The 17,400-nt window shown below is 41.9% G+C and overlaps 1 protein-coding gene across 3 annotated transcripts; it reads left to right on the top strand.

The window, feature by feature from the left end:
• The first annotated feature begins 6,263 nt into the window (after positions 1 to 6,263).
• Positions 6,264 to 8,705, top strand: LOC309486924 (zona pellucida sperm-binding protein 3-like). Of its 3 annotated transcripts, XM_082154393.1 has the most exons (8): positions 6,264 to 7,184; positions 7,376 to 7,494; positions 7,572 to 7,675; positions 7,764 to 7,941; positions 8,082 to 8,199; positions 8,284 to 8,366; positions 8,457 to 8,548; positions 8,625 to 8,705. In XM_082154393.1, the coding sequence occupies exons 3-8, from the start codon at positions 7,669 to 7,671 to the stop codon at positions 8,693 to 8,695; spliced, it is 549 nt and encodes a 182-aa protein (XP_082010519.1). In that variant the 5' UTR covers positions 6,264 to 7,184; positions 7,376 to 7,494; positions 7,572 to 7,668; the 3' UTR covers positions 8,696 to 8,705. The 3 variants fall into 3 exon arrangements, with proteins under 3 accessions (XP_082010519.1, XP_082010518.1, XP_082010520.1); XM_082154394.1 differs by lacking the exon at positions 6,264 to 7,184 and having other exon boundaries at positions 7,281 to 7,494; XM_082154392.1 differs by lacking the exons at positions 7,764 to 7,941; positions 8,082 to 8,199; positions 8,284 to 8,366; positions 8,457 to 8,548; positions 8,625 to 8,705 and having other exon boundaries at positions 7,572 to 7,671.
• Positions 8,706 to 17,400: the final 8,695 nt, after the last annotated feature.

A 17,400-nucleotide genomic window follows, 5' to 3' on the forward strand; every position in this document is an offset into this window, starting at 1 on the left:
AAAGTTTTTTGGATAAAAGTGTCTTCTAAATATAGCCTAAATGCCTAAATCGTTTTTTAGAAAATTCTGGAAATTATCCATTTTGAAAACGTCTCAGGTTACGACTGTAACCTTTGTTCCCTGAGAACAGGGAACGAGACACTGTGTCGATGACACTTTGGGAAACGCCTCCGCATGAACCGGTGTCTGAAACGCTTATCTAATCATGGCAATCCTATTGACCGGCCGACCAAGGGGTTCCTTTAAGGGAATATGGCCTGGGGGTCCAAAGGAGTCCCGTCCAGTCACTTTCTGAGGGGGACATGAAGTCAAACCCACATGCCACCAGGGAGGTTTCATCTAATTTACTGACCTAGTCTTGCCAACAACCCGTCTGTTTCCTAAACAGAGTCTCTAACCTTACTTGCCTTCCTTGTGGAGGAATCCAATAGGGAGGACTGCAGATAGTGGCAGTAATCACTCACAGATCATAGAGATGAGGATCCTGGAGAGTAGTACTCAGTATAACGCTTTCTAACCCTTGCAAACGAGGGGAGTGACTCTAGTCGATCCTGGATCTACACAGTGCTTCAGGGCCCTGTGGAGGCTGGGCACTCTGAAAGGGAGCCTAATAAGGGGAGCACCTCCAGCTCTAAGGTTTACATTGCCAACAGGCAGTGTACTCAGCAGAAGTGCTATCGACCCTTTAAAGCAAGGAGAGTACAATCTTACACTACCGGACTTTTGAGGAGGTCTAATTTAAGGCCTACAGCTTTGAATGTCGTGGGCATCAGCCCGGGCAGTGCTTCAGCTCTAAGGGAGCGTACTCAACCTTTCCAAATGGGAGGGAGTAACTAATCTGTCTCTACCTGAGCCTGGGTGGTGAAGAGTGATATCATACGAGCTATGGGTGGCAAAGTACCCTTAAACAATGACAATAAACAAGGGGAGTACTCTCAGCATGACCCTGAGGAATGTATCAGGGTTGAGGCCTATTATCTTGTATTTTTACAAGACAGATTTTACATTCTCTACTAAACCCAAGGAAATGGAGGCCACGGTAAGTGGCCAATGACATTCAACCTTATGACTTGAATTCTTTTATTTAAGGGGCTCAGCAGAAAAAAAAAAACGTTTTCAGTTTTAAGGCCTAGCTGGATAAACTAGCTACAATACTTAGCTCTAAAGGGTGGAGGCCTGGGGGATCATTTATAAAACTGTGCGTAGGATCCTTACTAAAAGTGTACGTGCACCCGAAAGCCAAAAATGGCGTACGCCAAAAAATATTCATACTTATAAAACCGTTCGTACACCAAAACCTGTGCAGAATTCACTTTATAAATCCCAGTCAGCGGAAGATTGTGCGCTCCACCCTGAAATAACCATATATGGAGCTTACAACGCCTAGTTTTACTATGCAGATCCTCATCTGCATATCATTTGCATATGATTATTCATCCACGTGATAACGTTTAATGGTACAAGACACATTACATTAATAAAAATCATGTAGTTGCCTATTCTTGCCTTGTTATTGAATACATAAATCAAATAGTGTGAAATACATTTCAAAGAAAATTTCTCTCAATCTTTTCCCCTGGCCGAATTGTATTTTTTATTTATTTATATTTTTAATGGAAACAGATGGGCATTATTTGCACCTTGCAAATAATGAAACTATTTTGCCAGACAATCTGGTATTATTTATCATGATAAGCAATTATCTCTGTGGTTAAAACATTAAAACAGCACGCCACAGGAAATGTGTTCAAAAACATCGCATCCACAACAAATATTTCTATTGATTGAATATAATTTTTTTTTTTACTTCTCAGTAATGATTCCATGTTTAAGTGTTTAACTCCATTAATTTGAATGGCATATTTAATCTAAATGTTTATATCAGAAGTAAAACATAGTTTAAATCATTATTTTATTTATTTAAACTGTTATTTGCGTCAGTTTCACTAAACAGCCCAACGCGCTCGCTGGCGCGGACATTTAAGAAGAGATGAATATTTGCTTCAAGTGATAGGCTTGGTGAGTGAAATTATATTTATATTATCTTTCTGTATATGTTTAATTTTCTTTAGATTTTCTGTCTAAAAGTGACCAAAAAGACATTTAACTCCAGCTCACCATCGGTGTCCACAAACTGCTCCATCTCCAAAACGTTCGTACGCATGGGTCAGAGTTTGCATGCAGGTGCGCAAATTTTCCCGTAAAGTTTGTTTTTATAAATCACAACTTATGCGTCGGAAGTGGCGTACGCCTCTTTCAGGGCCTGTTTTGTGCGTACGCAATGGTTATAAATGAGGCCCCAGAGCATACTGCTTCTCACTTTCTAGATTGAAAGGCCTGACAATGCCCATGAGACATCTGCTTGGGAGGCTTTTTGAAGATAGCCTGCTACCTATGCTGCTATCTACCCTGTACCACCACTAGCATTTTTACACCTAGTACAAAAGGCAGGCCTTGGCTAGACGACTCTTGTAGTAAGAGGAGGCCAGTACTAGGAAAAAATAGATTTACAGGAATAAAATCTCCTTATGGGCTCCAGCTCTAAGGAACCTAAACTCAGATACTGAGAGGATCAAGGCGAGAATCCTCAGCAGACCGCCACCATTTTCATAGTTACTAAGCCTATGCCAGATTTCGAGCCGACACACAAATATTATATGACTGAAGTTCACAGCTATAATCTCAAAACGACTCTCAAAGTGAGAGGAGACCTGCTGCTCTAGTATAAGGTGGCTATCAAGGTTGCCCGACGAGGGCCAAATGCTTGACTCTGTAGTTCTATCTGGAGCTTGACAGAGCGGTGGCCTAAACTCCTGCGAGGGAGGAAGCCATCTCACACAGAATGTCTGTTTGATGCTCAGATGAATGGTGGCCTCACTAGAGAATTTTCCATATAATAAAGCCAACCAGTTCACTACTACAGATTGGCACTACCCACTATATAAGCCTGACGACTCTAACATAAGAGGAGGCCTATGGGAAGGGTATGCATAGCCTACCTATATATGGGAACTTCAGGGCCCTAATTCACCATCCTATCTATTTAACACCCTCTTAATACTTTTTATCAGGGAACCGTGGTCTATAATTCCAGCTTACTAAAAAACTCTAGTAAAGGGAGGAGACCTACAGAGCTCAACCTGCTGCCCATAGAGCGATGGCCTAAACGACATTCACAAAATGGAGGCCATAAGACCACGAAAGAGCACACTTACTACAAAACCTGACGCCAGACCTACAGAAGGGTTCCAAATTGAAAAAAATTATCATAATAGGTCCAGCCTCAGAGCTGATGCAAGAAGCGCTTGGGGTGAGAGATTTAAATGCTTCAAATCTGTCAGCAGATCAGCCTGGTATACTTGCAACACCACCACTGTGTGCAAGGCATTACCAGCCAGACCCGCCGCCGCGTAAAATAGATGGACGAACGGAAGAAACCATTCGTCAAGTCTGCCACGAGCGGTCTCATCCCTCACGTGCTCCAACAACAGCTGAAGCCTTTCTGAAGCGCGTAAAACTCAACAGCTTAACATACGCGGGGCAGGGTGGCTGTGAGGGTTCGGGTTGTGAATCCTCTTCACCCTCATCAGCCATTTCCTGCTCTCTTGGGCTGGTTGTTTTTATATACAGCAGAGCACTCGCTGCTGGATCAGAGGATGTTAGTGATAACACATCCTCATCCTGCAGCTCACTCCTGCGAGTCTCCGAGGGACATGAGAAATGAACAATTCTCCCTCTGAAAAACCCCACGATTCCAGTCTCCACTCTGGAGACCCAAATCGTCTGGTACAGATGTCTGTCCCTCTTCCCTCGAGAAGAAGGCAGACGAGAGTGGAGTTTTCTTAAGGGACAATAAACAATAAACGCACAAGTTGTGTGTCATCAAGTATCAAATATCTTAGACACGGATGCACACACTTCCTGAAGCGTTTTTCACAAGCCATGATGACCTTTTTGAAGTTTCAGGTTGAAGTGAACAAACAAAACAGTCCTTGAAGACGAAAAGATGTTGACATGTTCTCCAGGCTCCCCTTATATACTTCCGGGTCGCACTTGTAGTGATGTCACAGGCTGTCGCCGGCCAATAGGTTTGCCGTGATTAGATAAGCGTTTCAGACACCGGTTCACGCGGAGGCGTTCCCCAAAGCTTCATCGACGCAGTGCGAGTTTCGAAAGGGAAATAAAATTGAAACACAATGTAATGCATCCCACACCTAAACAGGTGGCCTGGTTGAATCAGCCGGCACTGTCTGGGGGAGGGACCACAAATCAATGAGTACACTTTACAAACCCGTAAGTACAGATTGCGAAAGCGTGGGCATGGTTTATGAATTTGTGGGTACAGATTGCCAAAACTGAAGGCACGGTTTACAAATCTGAGAGCGCGTATTAGGAACTCGTGGGTACCATTTATTAATCCATGGGTGCGATTTGTTAAACCGAGGGAACAGTTTAAGAATTCGTGAGTATGGTTTATAAACTATGGGGACGGATTGCAAAACCGTAGCCACGGAATGTTTTTTTTTTTCCCACAGGTGACTTCCCGGGCTCCATATTACGGCGAGCTCATTGCGAAAGTTCATTGTTGTCCGAAAGAATAGAAATCATTTAGGACACCTATTCTTGCCTATTTCTTGTCGAAATCGTACTAAAGCCAAAATGTATTGAAAATATTTAATTTTGAATAAAATGTAGCGTCCCATTCAATGATAACCATAACATTCACTGCGCTATCTAGATAGTCAGCTTGTATGACTCTGGAATTTCGGTCAAATAAGTAAGTGTGTTCGGTTATTTACCTACCTGTTCCTTTAAATCAAAATGTATAGGTGATAAAGGTCAACACTGGAAGGCATACATATGCTGTTCCGAGGTTTAAGAAACAAGCAAAGAAAATAATAGAAAGTTCCACATTGCTTGGAGATGCTGGGGATTGAACCAATGACCTCACATATGCAAAGCATGCACTCTACAACTGAGCTCTCCTGATTTAGCTGATGTTTTTCTCTTGTTTAAATATTATTTTCTTAATGCACGATGTATATGTGATACGTGCCTTTGACTTAAAAGTCAAACACTGCTTGGAGATGCTGGGGATTGAAACCAGGACCTCATACATGCAAAGCATGCGCTCTACATCCCCTGATTTAGCGGGGGGGGGGTTTATATATATTATTTTCTTAATGCTCGTTATATATGTGATTTATACCTTTGACTTAAAAGTCCAACATTGCTTGAAGATGCTGGGTATTGAACCCAGGACCTCATACATGCAAAGCGTGTGCTCTACCACTGAGCTACGTCCCCTAATTTAACTTATGTTTTTCTCTTGTTTAAATATTATTTTCTTTATGCATGATGTATATTTGATATATGTCTTTGACTTAAAAGTCCAACAATGCTCAGAGATGTTGGGGATTGAAACCAGAACCTCATGCATGCAAAGCATGCACTCTACCACTGAGCTACATCCCCACATGGTGATGAGTGTGTTCTGTTATTTATCTACATGTATCTTTAAATCAAAATGTATAGGTCATTAAGGTCAACATTGGAATGCATGCACATATGGTTCAGAGGTTTAAGAAACAGGAAAATAATTTAGTGGAAGGTTCTGCATTGCTTGGAGATGTTGGGAATTGAACCCAGGTCCTCATACATGCAAAGCATGCGCTCTGCCACTGAGCTACATCCCCAGACGAGGCTTCCTTAACCCTCTGGGGTGTGAGGTGTTTTCTGGGCCCTGGAGGTGTTCTGACATAATCTGACATTTGTTCTTATTTCTGTTACTTGTAACATTTACACTGATTACACTGTATTGAGCACAAACTCTGCTACAATAATATGTGAGCAGCATGTATGTTAATGTTTGTAGTTTTGAGAAAATTATGTTTATGCGTGGTTTGTGAAATAACTAAATATTTTAGTCACTGAAATAAGGCCATAAAACCCATACTGACTATTTGTTCACAAGACTGTTGAAAATTGTATCACGTTGTCTAGAGTTTTTCTAGTAAAAAAGCGAGGTGATCGCGCCGGCACATTTTTTTCCTCACAAAAAGAGTACATATTTTTAGGGCGTAGTATAAGTAGGTGAATTGAGACGCAGCACATGTCTGGTAACTGCAGTCTCATGTAAATGAAAAAGGCGCTTTTCTTGCTTAATACAAACATCACAATTTTTTTATTGTGTCTTTTGTTACATAGAGACTACTGAACAGACATTTATAAGTTTATTTTAAAATGCAAAGTTCTTGAAATCAAAATGTGTAAATAAAGCTCTGTAAACTTTCATTTTTGCAGCACTAAAAGTGTGTCCCATTGGGTAATCAAAAGTTCTACACACACTTGCGGTCTTCAAGCCCACTTGAACACTTGGATCATGACCGGAAATACTGTTGGTAATGTAAGTGGACAAGTGGTCAAGTACAAAGACGGCAAGTGTGGGTATTTGGACAGGCGCATAAAAAATGTGCAGTGGTGCTTCCCCAAGATGCATACACTCTACAGGTCCAGAGGAGAATCATGAATGATCAATTAAGGTAAAAGGGGTGGGGCCACCTTAACTCAAAGCTGGACAAAATGACAAAAGCCAAGCGCTGGTGTGTGTTGTGGTGTTTGTGTCAGAGTTTGTTAGGATGGGGTTCCTGAAAGTTGTCTTAGTGGTGGTTGCGATTGTTGCATTTGATCTGCCTGATGTCTTGGGAAGTTTGAGGTACAGTCATAGTCCAAGAAGCATGGGGCCAAAATCAGATCCAGCTTCCAGAAGTCCTGCCCTTTCTCCTCTAGGGCTCTGGAACCCTTTGCAAGTGGCTTCTCCGTTTCAGAGTCCTTTGGGTTCTGACTCCAAAAGCCTTGCGCAGGAGCCTTTTGGCTTTCAGGAGAAGCAGCTGTTGCAGGGTCCAGTGAAGCCTTTGGATTGGAGGTATCCCATCGTTCCCGAGGTGCAGAGCGAGTTGGCGGTGGACTTCCAGTTGAGGCAACCCGTGACTCCCAGCAGCGTAGCGGTCCAATGTGGCGAGAACCAGGTTATCGTAGAGGTCCAGCAGGACTTTTTCAGCAATGGTCAGTTGATTCAGCCAACTGGTCTGTCTTTAGGTGGATGTCCTGTTGTTGGTCAGGATCCTGGGTCAAGAGTGCTCATCTTTGAGTATGAATTACAGGACTGCAACAGCGTGCTGATGGTAAGAACCGATACATCTTAATGGGTTATTTGTTGTGGCAGAGGACCTTTCAAGGGTGTTCTTTTTTTCTCTTTGGAATTCCACCATATTGAACAGTGTACCTTCTCTTATTCATAGCAATATGAGTGCACAGTCTTGGTGTATGTTAAGTCTTTGGGATGACCCTCTTGGTAACCACAATCTTTTTACAGATGAATGAGGATGAGCTTGTCTACACTTTCTCTCTTACCTACACCCCTGAGGCGCTTGCAGGTACTCCGATTAGCCGGGCCGATGGTGCAATTGTTGGTGTTCAATGCCATTATCAAAGGTAAGTGATCTCTGTGACTTTCTGCACTTTCTCATGCAACTGGGAGACCATTTAATGGGTACTTTCATGAACCGCAGGCTCCAAAATGTAAGCAGTGATGCCTTGAGGCCAACATGGGTCCCTTATGCCTAAACAGAGGCTGGTGGAGAAGTCTTGCTGTTCTCCCTGAAGATCATGATGGGTTGGTACAGGTTTTTTTCTGTCAATAAAATGTAATATTTCCCCTTGCTATTGTGGCTGTGCCTAAAATGTTTTTTTTTTGTGTGTAGATGATTGGTCCTCTCAGAGGCCTTCATACTCCTATTTCCTGGGTGGCGTTATTAACATCGAGGCATCTGTGAGACAGTACAATCATGTGCCTCTGCGTGTGTTTGTGGACCGCTGTGTGGCCACTCAAGTACCTGATGTGAACTCCCTTCTGAGATATTCCTTCATTGAGAATCATGGGTAAGGTCATGGCACTTGATGCGGTAGGACTGTTTAAGTTGCTTTTTGTAACCACTTTGTCACAGTCATGGGTAAGGTGTAGTTGCTTGGTGCTCTACAGTTGACATTCATGAGTTGCTCTTTGTGATTTTTGTCATCAGGTGCTTTGTGGATGCCAAAACTACAGCTTCCAGCTCTCGCTTCATGCCTCGGTCCCAGGTTGACAAGATCCAGTTCCAGCTGGAGGCGTTTATGTTCCAGGAGGGCAACAATCCTTCTGTATGTACTACGATTATCATGAGTTAATTTGACTTCTCCTCCCATCTGCTTTGGTTTTTGTGACTTGTCTGTCATCCCTTGCAGATCTACATAACGTGTATTCTGAAGGCAACTGTTGCTTCTGCACCCAGCGATGCTCAGCGCAAATCCTGTTCCTTTGCCAATGGGTATATGAGTTTTTTTTTTTTTTTTTTTTTTTTTCTGAGGGGAGGGGGGCCTTTTCTCATGTTGAAGGCTTTGTCTTTGTTTTGTTGCAGGTGGTTTGCTGCTGATGGAAACGACCAAGTTTGTGGTTGCTGTGACTCAACATGTGGTCCTGATGGTGAATTTGCTGCTTCTCCCTATGGAGGTTGGTAGCTCTTGCTCTTTCTAAGGTTGCTTTTGATTCAAGTGCTCTAACTTGGCTTTTTTTTTTTTCTCTCTAGGCATTCAGTGGGAAGGCAAGGCCTCACTTGGTCCTGTAATGGTTCAAGGGCAAAAGAGAGTTTCTCAATAAAACTGACAAATCAATTCTTGGTTGTATCTGACTTGTCATTTTGCTGCATGTCTGGTTTAACTGCTTTTGACTTTGAAAATGATGTTCAATTCTTGAACGATCTTTTTTTTTAAGCCGGTAACCGGTCAAGCTGGTTCACAGAATCAAACTTTAGTGGCGTGTTGATGATGATGCAAGACACCTATCCGAAGTAGCACACAAGCTCCTTGCGACTCACCAAATGAGCCAAAAAGCTATTGGGATATTGAACCAAATTACAAAAGTGCCGAATGAACCGGTTGTAGTTTTAATTCATTCATTTCGAACCGGTTCTTTGATTTAATAACTACCTTGTTTCTAAAGGCACAGTATGTATGTTTCGCCACTAGAGGTCACTTATTCAAAACAGTAACAAATGACGCCGTGAATAAGCGTGCAAAGAGTTGTCGTCTTCACTTCCACAGCAGATACTTGTGCGATACACTGGCCTCGAGTCCCATGGAATGATGACCGTGAAGGGCGAGAGGACCATGTCTGGGATATTTTACGTTGCTGTTTTAATTATGCTTCTATGCTGCTGTCGCATATTAAGATTTTTACGTTTAAAGTTTGCCGGTTCCTGCTTTCTACTTCCCTAAACGTTTTATCATGTATATTTTTATTTTTCTGTATGACCATAAATGACGGAGTAATTTAAGTTTATTGCGCTACAATGTGAAGGAAATCCAGCAAAACACGTGTGCGCGTTTGCCGACCCCAGAGGGTTAAATTCACATTATTTTATTCTAATGAAATAGCCGCAAGTGCTGAATTACTACGCATACAGGTCACTTTATTTGATTAATTGAAATTGTGGGGTAATGCAGTGCTGTTTTACTTGGTCAAAACAATCATACTAAAAAACATTTGAGTGTGGTGAAAGTTATGTTAGCAATTCTCTGTGCTTTTGCTCAGTGGCTGGTATGAGACACTTGTTGCACACTGCAGTAAGATAAATTGATATCTTAGTCAAATCTGCATGACTTGTGTTGGTAAACGCCATGCAATAAATTAAAAAAGATATTGTATGGTGGAGAAAATGCTGTTACTACAAATAAAGCTCATTCTGATTTTGCTATGTTAGCCACTTGACAGAATAGTGTTTTCGATGCATGATACAAACATGTTACTTGCGGTAAATCGGGAAAATGAGATTCAAACAATAAGACTAACCGTGTTGAGCTATATAACAATGATTTAGTTTTCTGACGATAAAGGTATCCAAACAGTTGCTCACCTGTCTAATAAAACGTTCTTGGTGTTTCTATGGTTTCTACAGAAGTACAAGCAGAAATCGAGGGTAACGCGGGTATGATGACATTGACAGGCGACGTAATGACATGGGCCGTTACACTGGTTAAAATTGCGAATGTCTCTGGATTGAAACATTGTTGGAAACATTTGGGATAGTGTAAAAACACAAGTCAACAAAATATATAACATTGTTCTAGTGGGAGATTCATCCAAAAAAATTTGAGATAGTACATATTGAGCCTTTAAACTATTAAAAACAAGTTGGTCCTGTCGAATTCTGGATTTTAAAGCTCGCTTTTTATGAGACTTTATTTGGTCATTCTTTCAAGATGGTTGCTAAGATAGTTTTTCTACTAATTAATATGATGAATAAACCTATTTTTAATTAATTTCCTGGAGATTAGGATGGTCAGAAAATTAAAGGTTTTTATGATCCTATCAGGTTTATTGGTACAAATCTATGGAAGCTTATGGGTAGCAATATTCAATTTGAAATGTAATATGCAAAATGACAATGCAATATGTAAAATGGCAATGCATTTCTGTATTTCAATTTTAATTTTCCCATACATTTGTGCAACGTTTGGTGCAAAATGAAAATTCAATTATAAATTTACATTTGCCATTTCATACACTAGTTTTAATATGTAATTTGAATCCATATTTTAACGCTTTATAAGTTGCATAATTAAAATTAAAATGTATTACAGAAATGATTAGATATGTTTAAAATGTTCAAGCAAAAACTCTGGCAAAATTGTAATTTAAATGTTATTTTTTCTTAATTGCATTTACACTCACAGTTAAGACACTTGCGATTGCATTTCCATTAAGTGTCACGCAATGAATGTAGCAAAATTCAATGTGCAATTTGAAAATGCATTCTGAGCCGATCACGTGCCCGTCCCGCTCTGTCAATCACTGCGTGAAGTTTGCCCCGCCCCCAACCCAATGCAAAACGTCGGCAAACTAGTCCACATTCACCCAAAATAGAGTAGACTCATATGTTTGTTTGCGCGCAATAAACGTTTATTTTGTGCTGCTTCGGTTTCTTAAATATTAAAATAATATTTATTGGTCATTCTGAGGTCACTCAGCCCCCCTACCTGCTCCACATTCACCCAAAATAGTCTCGTTTGTTTGTGCCGGTTAAAGTTTTGTGTGCTGCTTCGTTGTTTAAAATATTAGACACTGAATCGACCTGCTCCACATTCACCCAAAAAAGGCTAGGTCGATGAATTTGACCCGTCAGATTCCGTGACCATGTAGCCTACATTTGTATTACTACCTTATCAATATGCTTTATAGCAAGGGTGGGGAACCTTTTTCCTTTCAAGGGCCATTTACAATTTTTTAACATTCTTTAAAGGGCCATTGTAATGAGCAGGGGCATTTAAAAACATCAGGGGCTGAGCCCGAAACATCAGGGGCTGGGGGTGGGTAACAAGATAACATGATTCGATACAGAGAATAATGTATATTTTAGGCCTATATGCAGGGGGCAGACTGGTTCAAAAATTCAGTCCTGGCGCTGTAGCCACACCACCCCATTTTACCACACAGACACACACACATTAAAATACAAAAGCCCCGACATAGAGTTTTGACACAGCTTTAATCTCCCTTTTGGTTATTTCAATAGCCTACTTAATTGACGACAGAACACGACGTTACATGCTAGTAGTTTATTTTGCGTGATACAGGGCGCGCCGCATTTGCACGTGATTGAAGAGTGCGCGCCGCGAGCAAACGGCTGACTAAGTTAGTTTTTTGCTGCTTCCGGTTTCATATTTGTCAGTCAACTTTTCAAAATACATTCGGGGCTGAAGCCCCGGCAAAATCGGCTGACGCCGCCTCTGGTAATGAGGTTCAGTGTTTGGAAGGAAGACAGGGTCGGCGTGACTGGGACTCGTACGTTTTATTGGAAACTAAAACTATAAACAAAACAAAAGGTGCGCAGGCAGCGCATTCACCATAGCAGCCTCGTTACAGCACAAAAACAGTCCCACAATAATACTCTTTCCACAGCTTGGGCTCAACTCTTCCCACTAAATCCGCACAGACTCATTCCTCTTTTAATCGGCCACTCATTTCACTTGCTGTCGTCGGCCACTAAAATCCACTTTTAGTCGTAGTGCAGCAGATTAATGGCATATTTCAAGAGAATCGTTCAAATTGGTATAGAAGCATGATATTTGGCACAGATACTCTCTAAGGGTCACTTTTTGGGAAAAAGGCGTTGGCCACCGAAAAATTCAACATGGCGGCCATTTTTTCAAGATGGCCGCTATTTCTGTAAAATGCTCATTATGTCAATTGTTAAAACAGTGATGTAGGCATAACATTTTGTGAAAATACTCTCTTCAGAATGTTTTTTTGGAAAACGGTGCTTGTCCCTCAAAAATTCAAGATGGCTACCAGTTTTCAAGATGGCCGCCATTTCTCTTGAATCCTTACATCTTTTTTTCAAATGGTGCTGCTATCATGAAATTTGGTACAAATATTCTTCAAGGAACATTATCATGGAAAAAGGTGTGTGCCGCTCAAATTCAAGATGGTGACCATTTTCAAGATGGCCACCATTTCTGTCAGAGCTCAATTTAATGTGTTAAGGAAGGTTTTGTTTAATAGAGTGAACGTCATTACACAACCAGGGCACACTGGTGACTTAACTGCTGTGGAACTCAGCATGGGGTTCAGTGTCAGCTGATCTAGTTTTACTTACACTGTAGTTCTTGACTAGTAGTAATAGTATAGCTAAGTTTAGTGTCCCAAATGCTGTCTACCAGCCCCTCATCAATTAGCTAGTAATAGATGTAGTTAGATAGCCGCACCTGAATTGACAGGTTGTGCCAGCGCGGGAGAGCCGAGCCAAGGGTAAGCGGGGCAATACATGACTTGTTCATGTATGCTTACCTGGAAGGTGTACAGATCACACGGGACTTAAATGGCACTGGATGAATGATCGGGCTAGGTGTAGGTGACCCGTACCTAGTTGTATCCCATACCTGAATGTGTACTATGTCTATGATTGAGGTGGTAAAAGGATAACCCCTCGGCCTTAATCAGACAACAAACCCCCAAAATGGCAAATGAAAATCCCATGTCAGCCAAGAGGCCAACTGATTGGAAGAAATGTTGTCTTTGTCAGACAGACACAAAGGAACCCCTCCAATCACCACCTACCCATCATGTTTCTCAACATGATGGCTATAAATTGATTGCCACCAACATTCCACTCTTACACAAGATGAACAAAATGCCAATGACCCTGGACCTGGAACGACTGGATGAAGGTGGTGGTATAGAAGCTTTGAGAAGGAACCAAGCGAAGTATCACTACAATTGTCGACTTCGGTTCAACAACACAAAGTTACTTCGTGCCCAGAAGCAACTTTACTCTATGTAAAGGCATCCATGCACTTTAAATAAATATTATAATAAGTACAATAATGTATAGTAAAATAATGTTTTTTTTTTAGCTTTATATGTATATTTGTTTATGTATATTGTTTGTATGATTTTTTGGTTTGTATTTGTCTATGTTTGGGACTACGGATGGAAATTAGCATTGTGCTAAATCCGGCGTATTTACGTTCAACTTTGATTGTACGTTCATGAATATGCACTGTCCCATTTAAATAAATAAATTCAAAATTCAACAATCCGATGCTCAATGTAGTGAGATAGATGAAGGCCAAACAAAGCATCGCAGAACCATGATGCAGAAAAGTCTAGATGATCAGGTTTGCTTTCTTTGTGATAACATATCTCCTGAATCTGACCTACGTCAGGTAATGACACTGCAACTGAATGACAGACTACATGAATGTGCACAAACACTGAATGATGCTAAATTATTGTCTCAACTAAGTGGTGCTGATGCCATTGCACAGGAGCTGAAATACCATCAATTGCGTCTCATTCATCTTTACAACAGAGAGAAACCTCAGAAGGCTTGAGAAAGAGTCACAGAGTGAAACGATTCAACCAGCCATCTTTCCTATGGCTCTTTCTGAACTGGTCACCTATATTGTTGAAACCAGTCTCAATTCTGATGGTCCTTCCGCCTTCCGTCTCGCAGATACAGTGGGGAGAACAAGTATTTGATACACTGCTGATTTTGCAGGTTTTCCCACTTACAAAGCATGTAGAAGTCTGTAATTTGTGAAAACTGTGAGTGACGGAATCTAAAACAAAAATCCAGAAAATCACATTGTATGATTTAAGTAATTAATTTGCATTTTATTGCAAGACATAAGTATTTGATACATCAGAAAAGCAGAACTTAATATTTGGTACAGAAACCTTTGTTTGCAATTACAGAGATCATTCGTTTCCTGTAGTTCTTGACCAGGTTTGCACACGCTGCAGCAGGGATTTTGGCACACTCCTCCAGACCTTCTCCAGATCCTTCAGGTTTCGGGGCTGTCGCTGGGCAATACAGACTTTCAGCTCCCTCCAAAGATTTTTTATTGGGTTCAGGTCTGGAGACTGGCTAGGCCACTCCAGGACCTTGAGATGCTTCTTACAGAGGCACTCCTTAGTTGCCTTGGCTGTGTGTTTCAGGTCGTTGTCATGCTGGAAGACCCAGCCACAACCTATCTTCAATGCTCTTACTGAGGGAAGGAGGTTGTTGGCCAAGATCTCGCGATACATGGCCCCATCCATCCTCCCCTCAATACGGTGCAGTCGTCCTGTCCCCTTTGCAGAAAAGTATCCCCAAAGAATGATGTTTCCACCTCCATGCTTCACGGTTGGGATGGTGTTCTTGGGGTTGTACTCATCCTCCTTCTTCCTCCAAACACGGCAAGTGGAGTTTAGACCAAAAAGCTCTATTTTTGTCTCATCAGACCACATGACCTTCTCCCATTCCTCCTCTGGATCATCCAGATGGTCATTGGCAAACTTCAGATGGGCCTGGACATGCACTGGCTTGAGCAGGGGGACCTTGTGTGCGCTGTAGGATTTTAATCCATGATGGCGTAGTGTGTTACTAATGGTTTTCTTAGAGACTGTGGTCCCAGCTCTCTTCAGGTCATTGACCTGCCGTGTAGTTCTGGGCTGATCCCTCACCTTCCTCATGATCATTGACTCCCCACGAGGTGAGATCTTGCATGGTGCCCCAGACCGAGGGAGATTGACCGTCATCTTGAACTTCTTCCATTTTTTAATAATTGTGCCAACAGTTGTTGCCTTCTCACCAAGCTGCTTGCCTATTGTCCTGTAGCCCATTACACAGCTCTCTGGTCTTGGCCATTGTGGAGAGGTTGGAGTCTGTTTGATTGAGTGTGTGGACAGGTGTCTTTTATACAGGTAACAAGTTCAAACAGGTGCAGTTAATACAGGTAATGAGTGGAGAACAGGAGGGCTTCTTAAAGAAAAACTAACAGGTCTGTGAGAGCCGGAATTCTTACTGGTTGGTAGGTGATCAAATACTTATGTCATGCAATAAAATGCAAATTAATTATTTAAAAATCATACAATGTGATTTTCTGGATTTTTGTTTTAGATTCCGTCTCTCACAGTTTCAGTGTAACTATGATAAAAATTACAGACCTCTACATGCTTTGTAAGTAGGAAAACCTTCAAAATCAGCAGTGTATCAAATACTTGTTCTCCCCACTGTATGTGCAACCTGTACCAGCAGCGTATCCTTTTTCTAACAGTGGCACTTCCTCTCTGTGGACTACACCTTGCCGTGGTGGAGAGGCTTGTGTACTCCAATGAACCTGAGACCTATGCCGGTGGGGATTTTATATCCCTGGCAAGTTTAACTAAGCTGGACGGGTCAAAGGAGAGGAGGCAGACAAAGCAGACATTATGACTATTTGACAGAAATGGTGGCCATCTTGAAAATGGTGTCCATCCTGAATTTTTGAGTGGCACATACCTTTTTCCAAAAGAGTGTTCCTTGAAGAGTATTTCTGCCTAATTTTATGCTTGCATCACCATTTGAACACTTGAAATAATTAATATTCGACAGGAACGGTGGCCATCTTTAAAAATGGCGGCCATCTTGAATTTTTGAGGGACAAGCATCTTTTTCTATTAACATGTCCTTTAGAGAGTATTTGTATAAAATTTTATGCTTGGATCACTGTTTGAATAATTGATATAATAAGCATTGAATAGCAATGGCGGCCATTTTGAAAAATGGCCGCCATATTGAATTTTTGAGTGGCCAACGCCTTTTTCCAAAATAGTGGCCCTTAGAGAGTATCTGTGCCAAATTTCATGCTTCTATACCAAAGTGAACGATTTTTTTACTAATCTGCTGCACTATCGCCACTCATTCCACTTTTAGTCGGCCGCACATTGAACTTGCTGTCGGCCACTCATTCCACTTGCTGTCGGCCACTTATTCCACTTTAATACGCAAATGACAAAACGAAAGTAAAAGCAGCAGCCCCTCGTGGACGACTACCACACGCGCACGCGCGCGCGCGCGCACACACACACACACACACACACACACACACACACACACACATAAAGTAAAGTCCATGCCTGGTCCTCCGCTGTCTTCGTTACGATCCTTTTATGCGCCCCTAAGCTGATGATCAGTGAGAAACTTGAATCCGGTGCGGCGCGCGCGTCCCCGAAGCTCATCCGTGACAAACTTGAAACCAGTGCGGCGCGCATAACACTCGCGCTACTGGCCTCGCCTTGCTCTCACGGCTCGTGGACTCGTGCTGCTTGCCACTTTGCCTATTTTGTGTTTTCTATCACAGGAAAAGTAATTGCTGAGATTTTTGTTTCTGAAGGTTTTTTTTTTTGGGGGGGGGGGGGGGGGGAGGAATTGACTCATCTGTCAAACTGTCAAACATCTGTCAAGCATCAAACTGTTTTGCGGGCCAACGGAGCTTATGTGATCTCAGAGTAATAGGCCTATGCATTTGTAAGGAAAAACTATAGGATCTCCAACATTATTGGGTATTACAGTTAATAGTAGGCTAATAATAAAGATAAGCATGTATCAGACAATGATAATATTTTATACAAAACAAAACCATCAACACAGTCCAGCATCAGACAACAGCAGCGCAGCAGAATGTTGACAGGGGTGTCGACGCTTGATAAGGCAGAACATTCTCCCAGACCCAGACGGTCCAACATCGTACTGGTTCTATCACCTGCAGATGCGTAATAATCTTCGGAAACACTACCATTTCTCTATCCACGCTCCACTTCATCTGCTAGTGAATTTAACGCTTGTATCAGCTCTGCCACCGCCGTGTTTCCTTCCAACACCTCAAAATACGCACCATAGCTTATGTTTACCTGTTGCCCCGCCTTCACGCAGTGATTGACAGAGCGGGACGGGCACGTGATCGGCTCAGAATGCATTTTCAAATTGCACATTGAATTTTGCTACATTCATTGCGGGACACTTAATGGAAATGCAATCGCAAGTGTCTTAACTGCACTGT

This window comes from Leuciscus leuciscus (assembly GCF_965113295.1).
Source record: "Leuciscus leuciscus genome assembly, chromosome: 22".
NCBI lineage: Eukaryota > Metazoa > Chordata > Actinopteri > Cypriniformes > Leuciscidae > Leuciscus > Leuciscus leuciscus.

Bases quoted from the DNA above. Each gene is read 5' to 3' on its own strand.
- LOC309486924 (XM_082154392.1), top strand. From the start codon at position 6,639: ATGGGGTTCCTGAAAGTTGTCTTAGTGGTGGTTGCGATTGTTGCATTT. The intron at 7,185-7,375 runs GTAAGAACCGAT...ATCTTTTTACAG, and splicing joins ACTGCAACAGCGTGCTGATG to ATGAATGAGGATGAGCTTGT. The intron at 7,495-7,571 runs GTAAGTGATCTC...CATGAACCGCAG, and splicing joins GTTCAATGCCATTATCAAAG to GCTCCAAAATGTAAGCAGTG.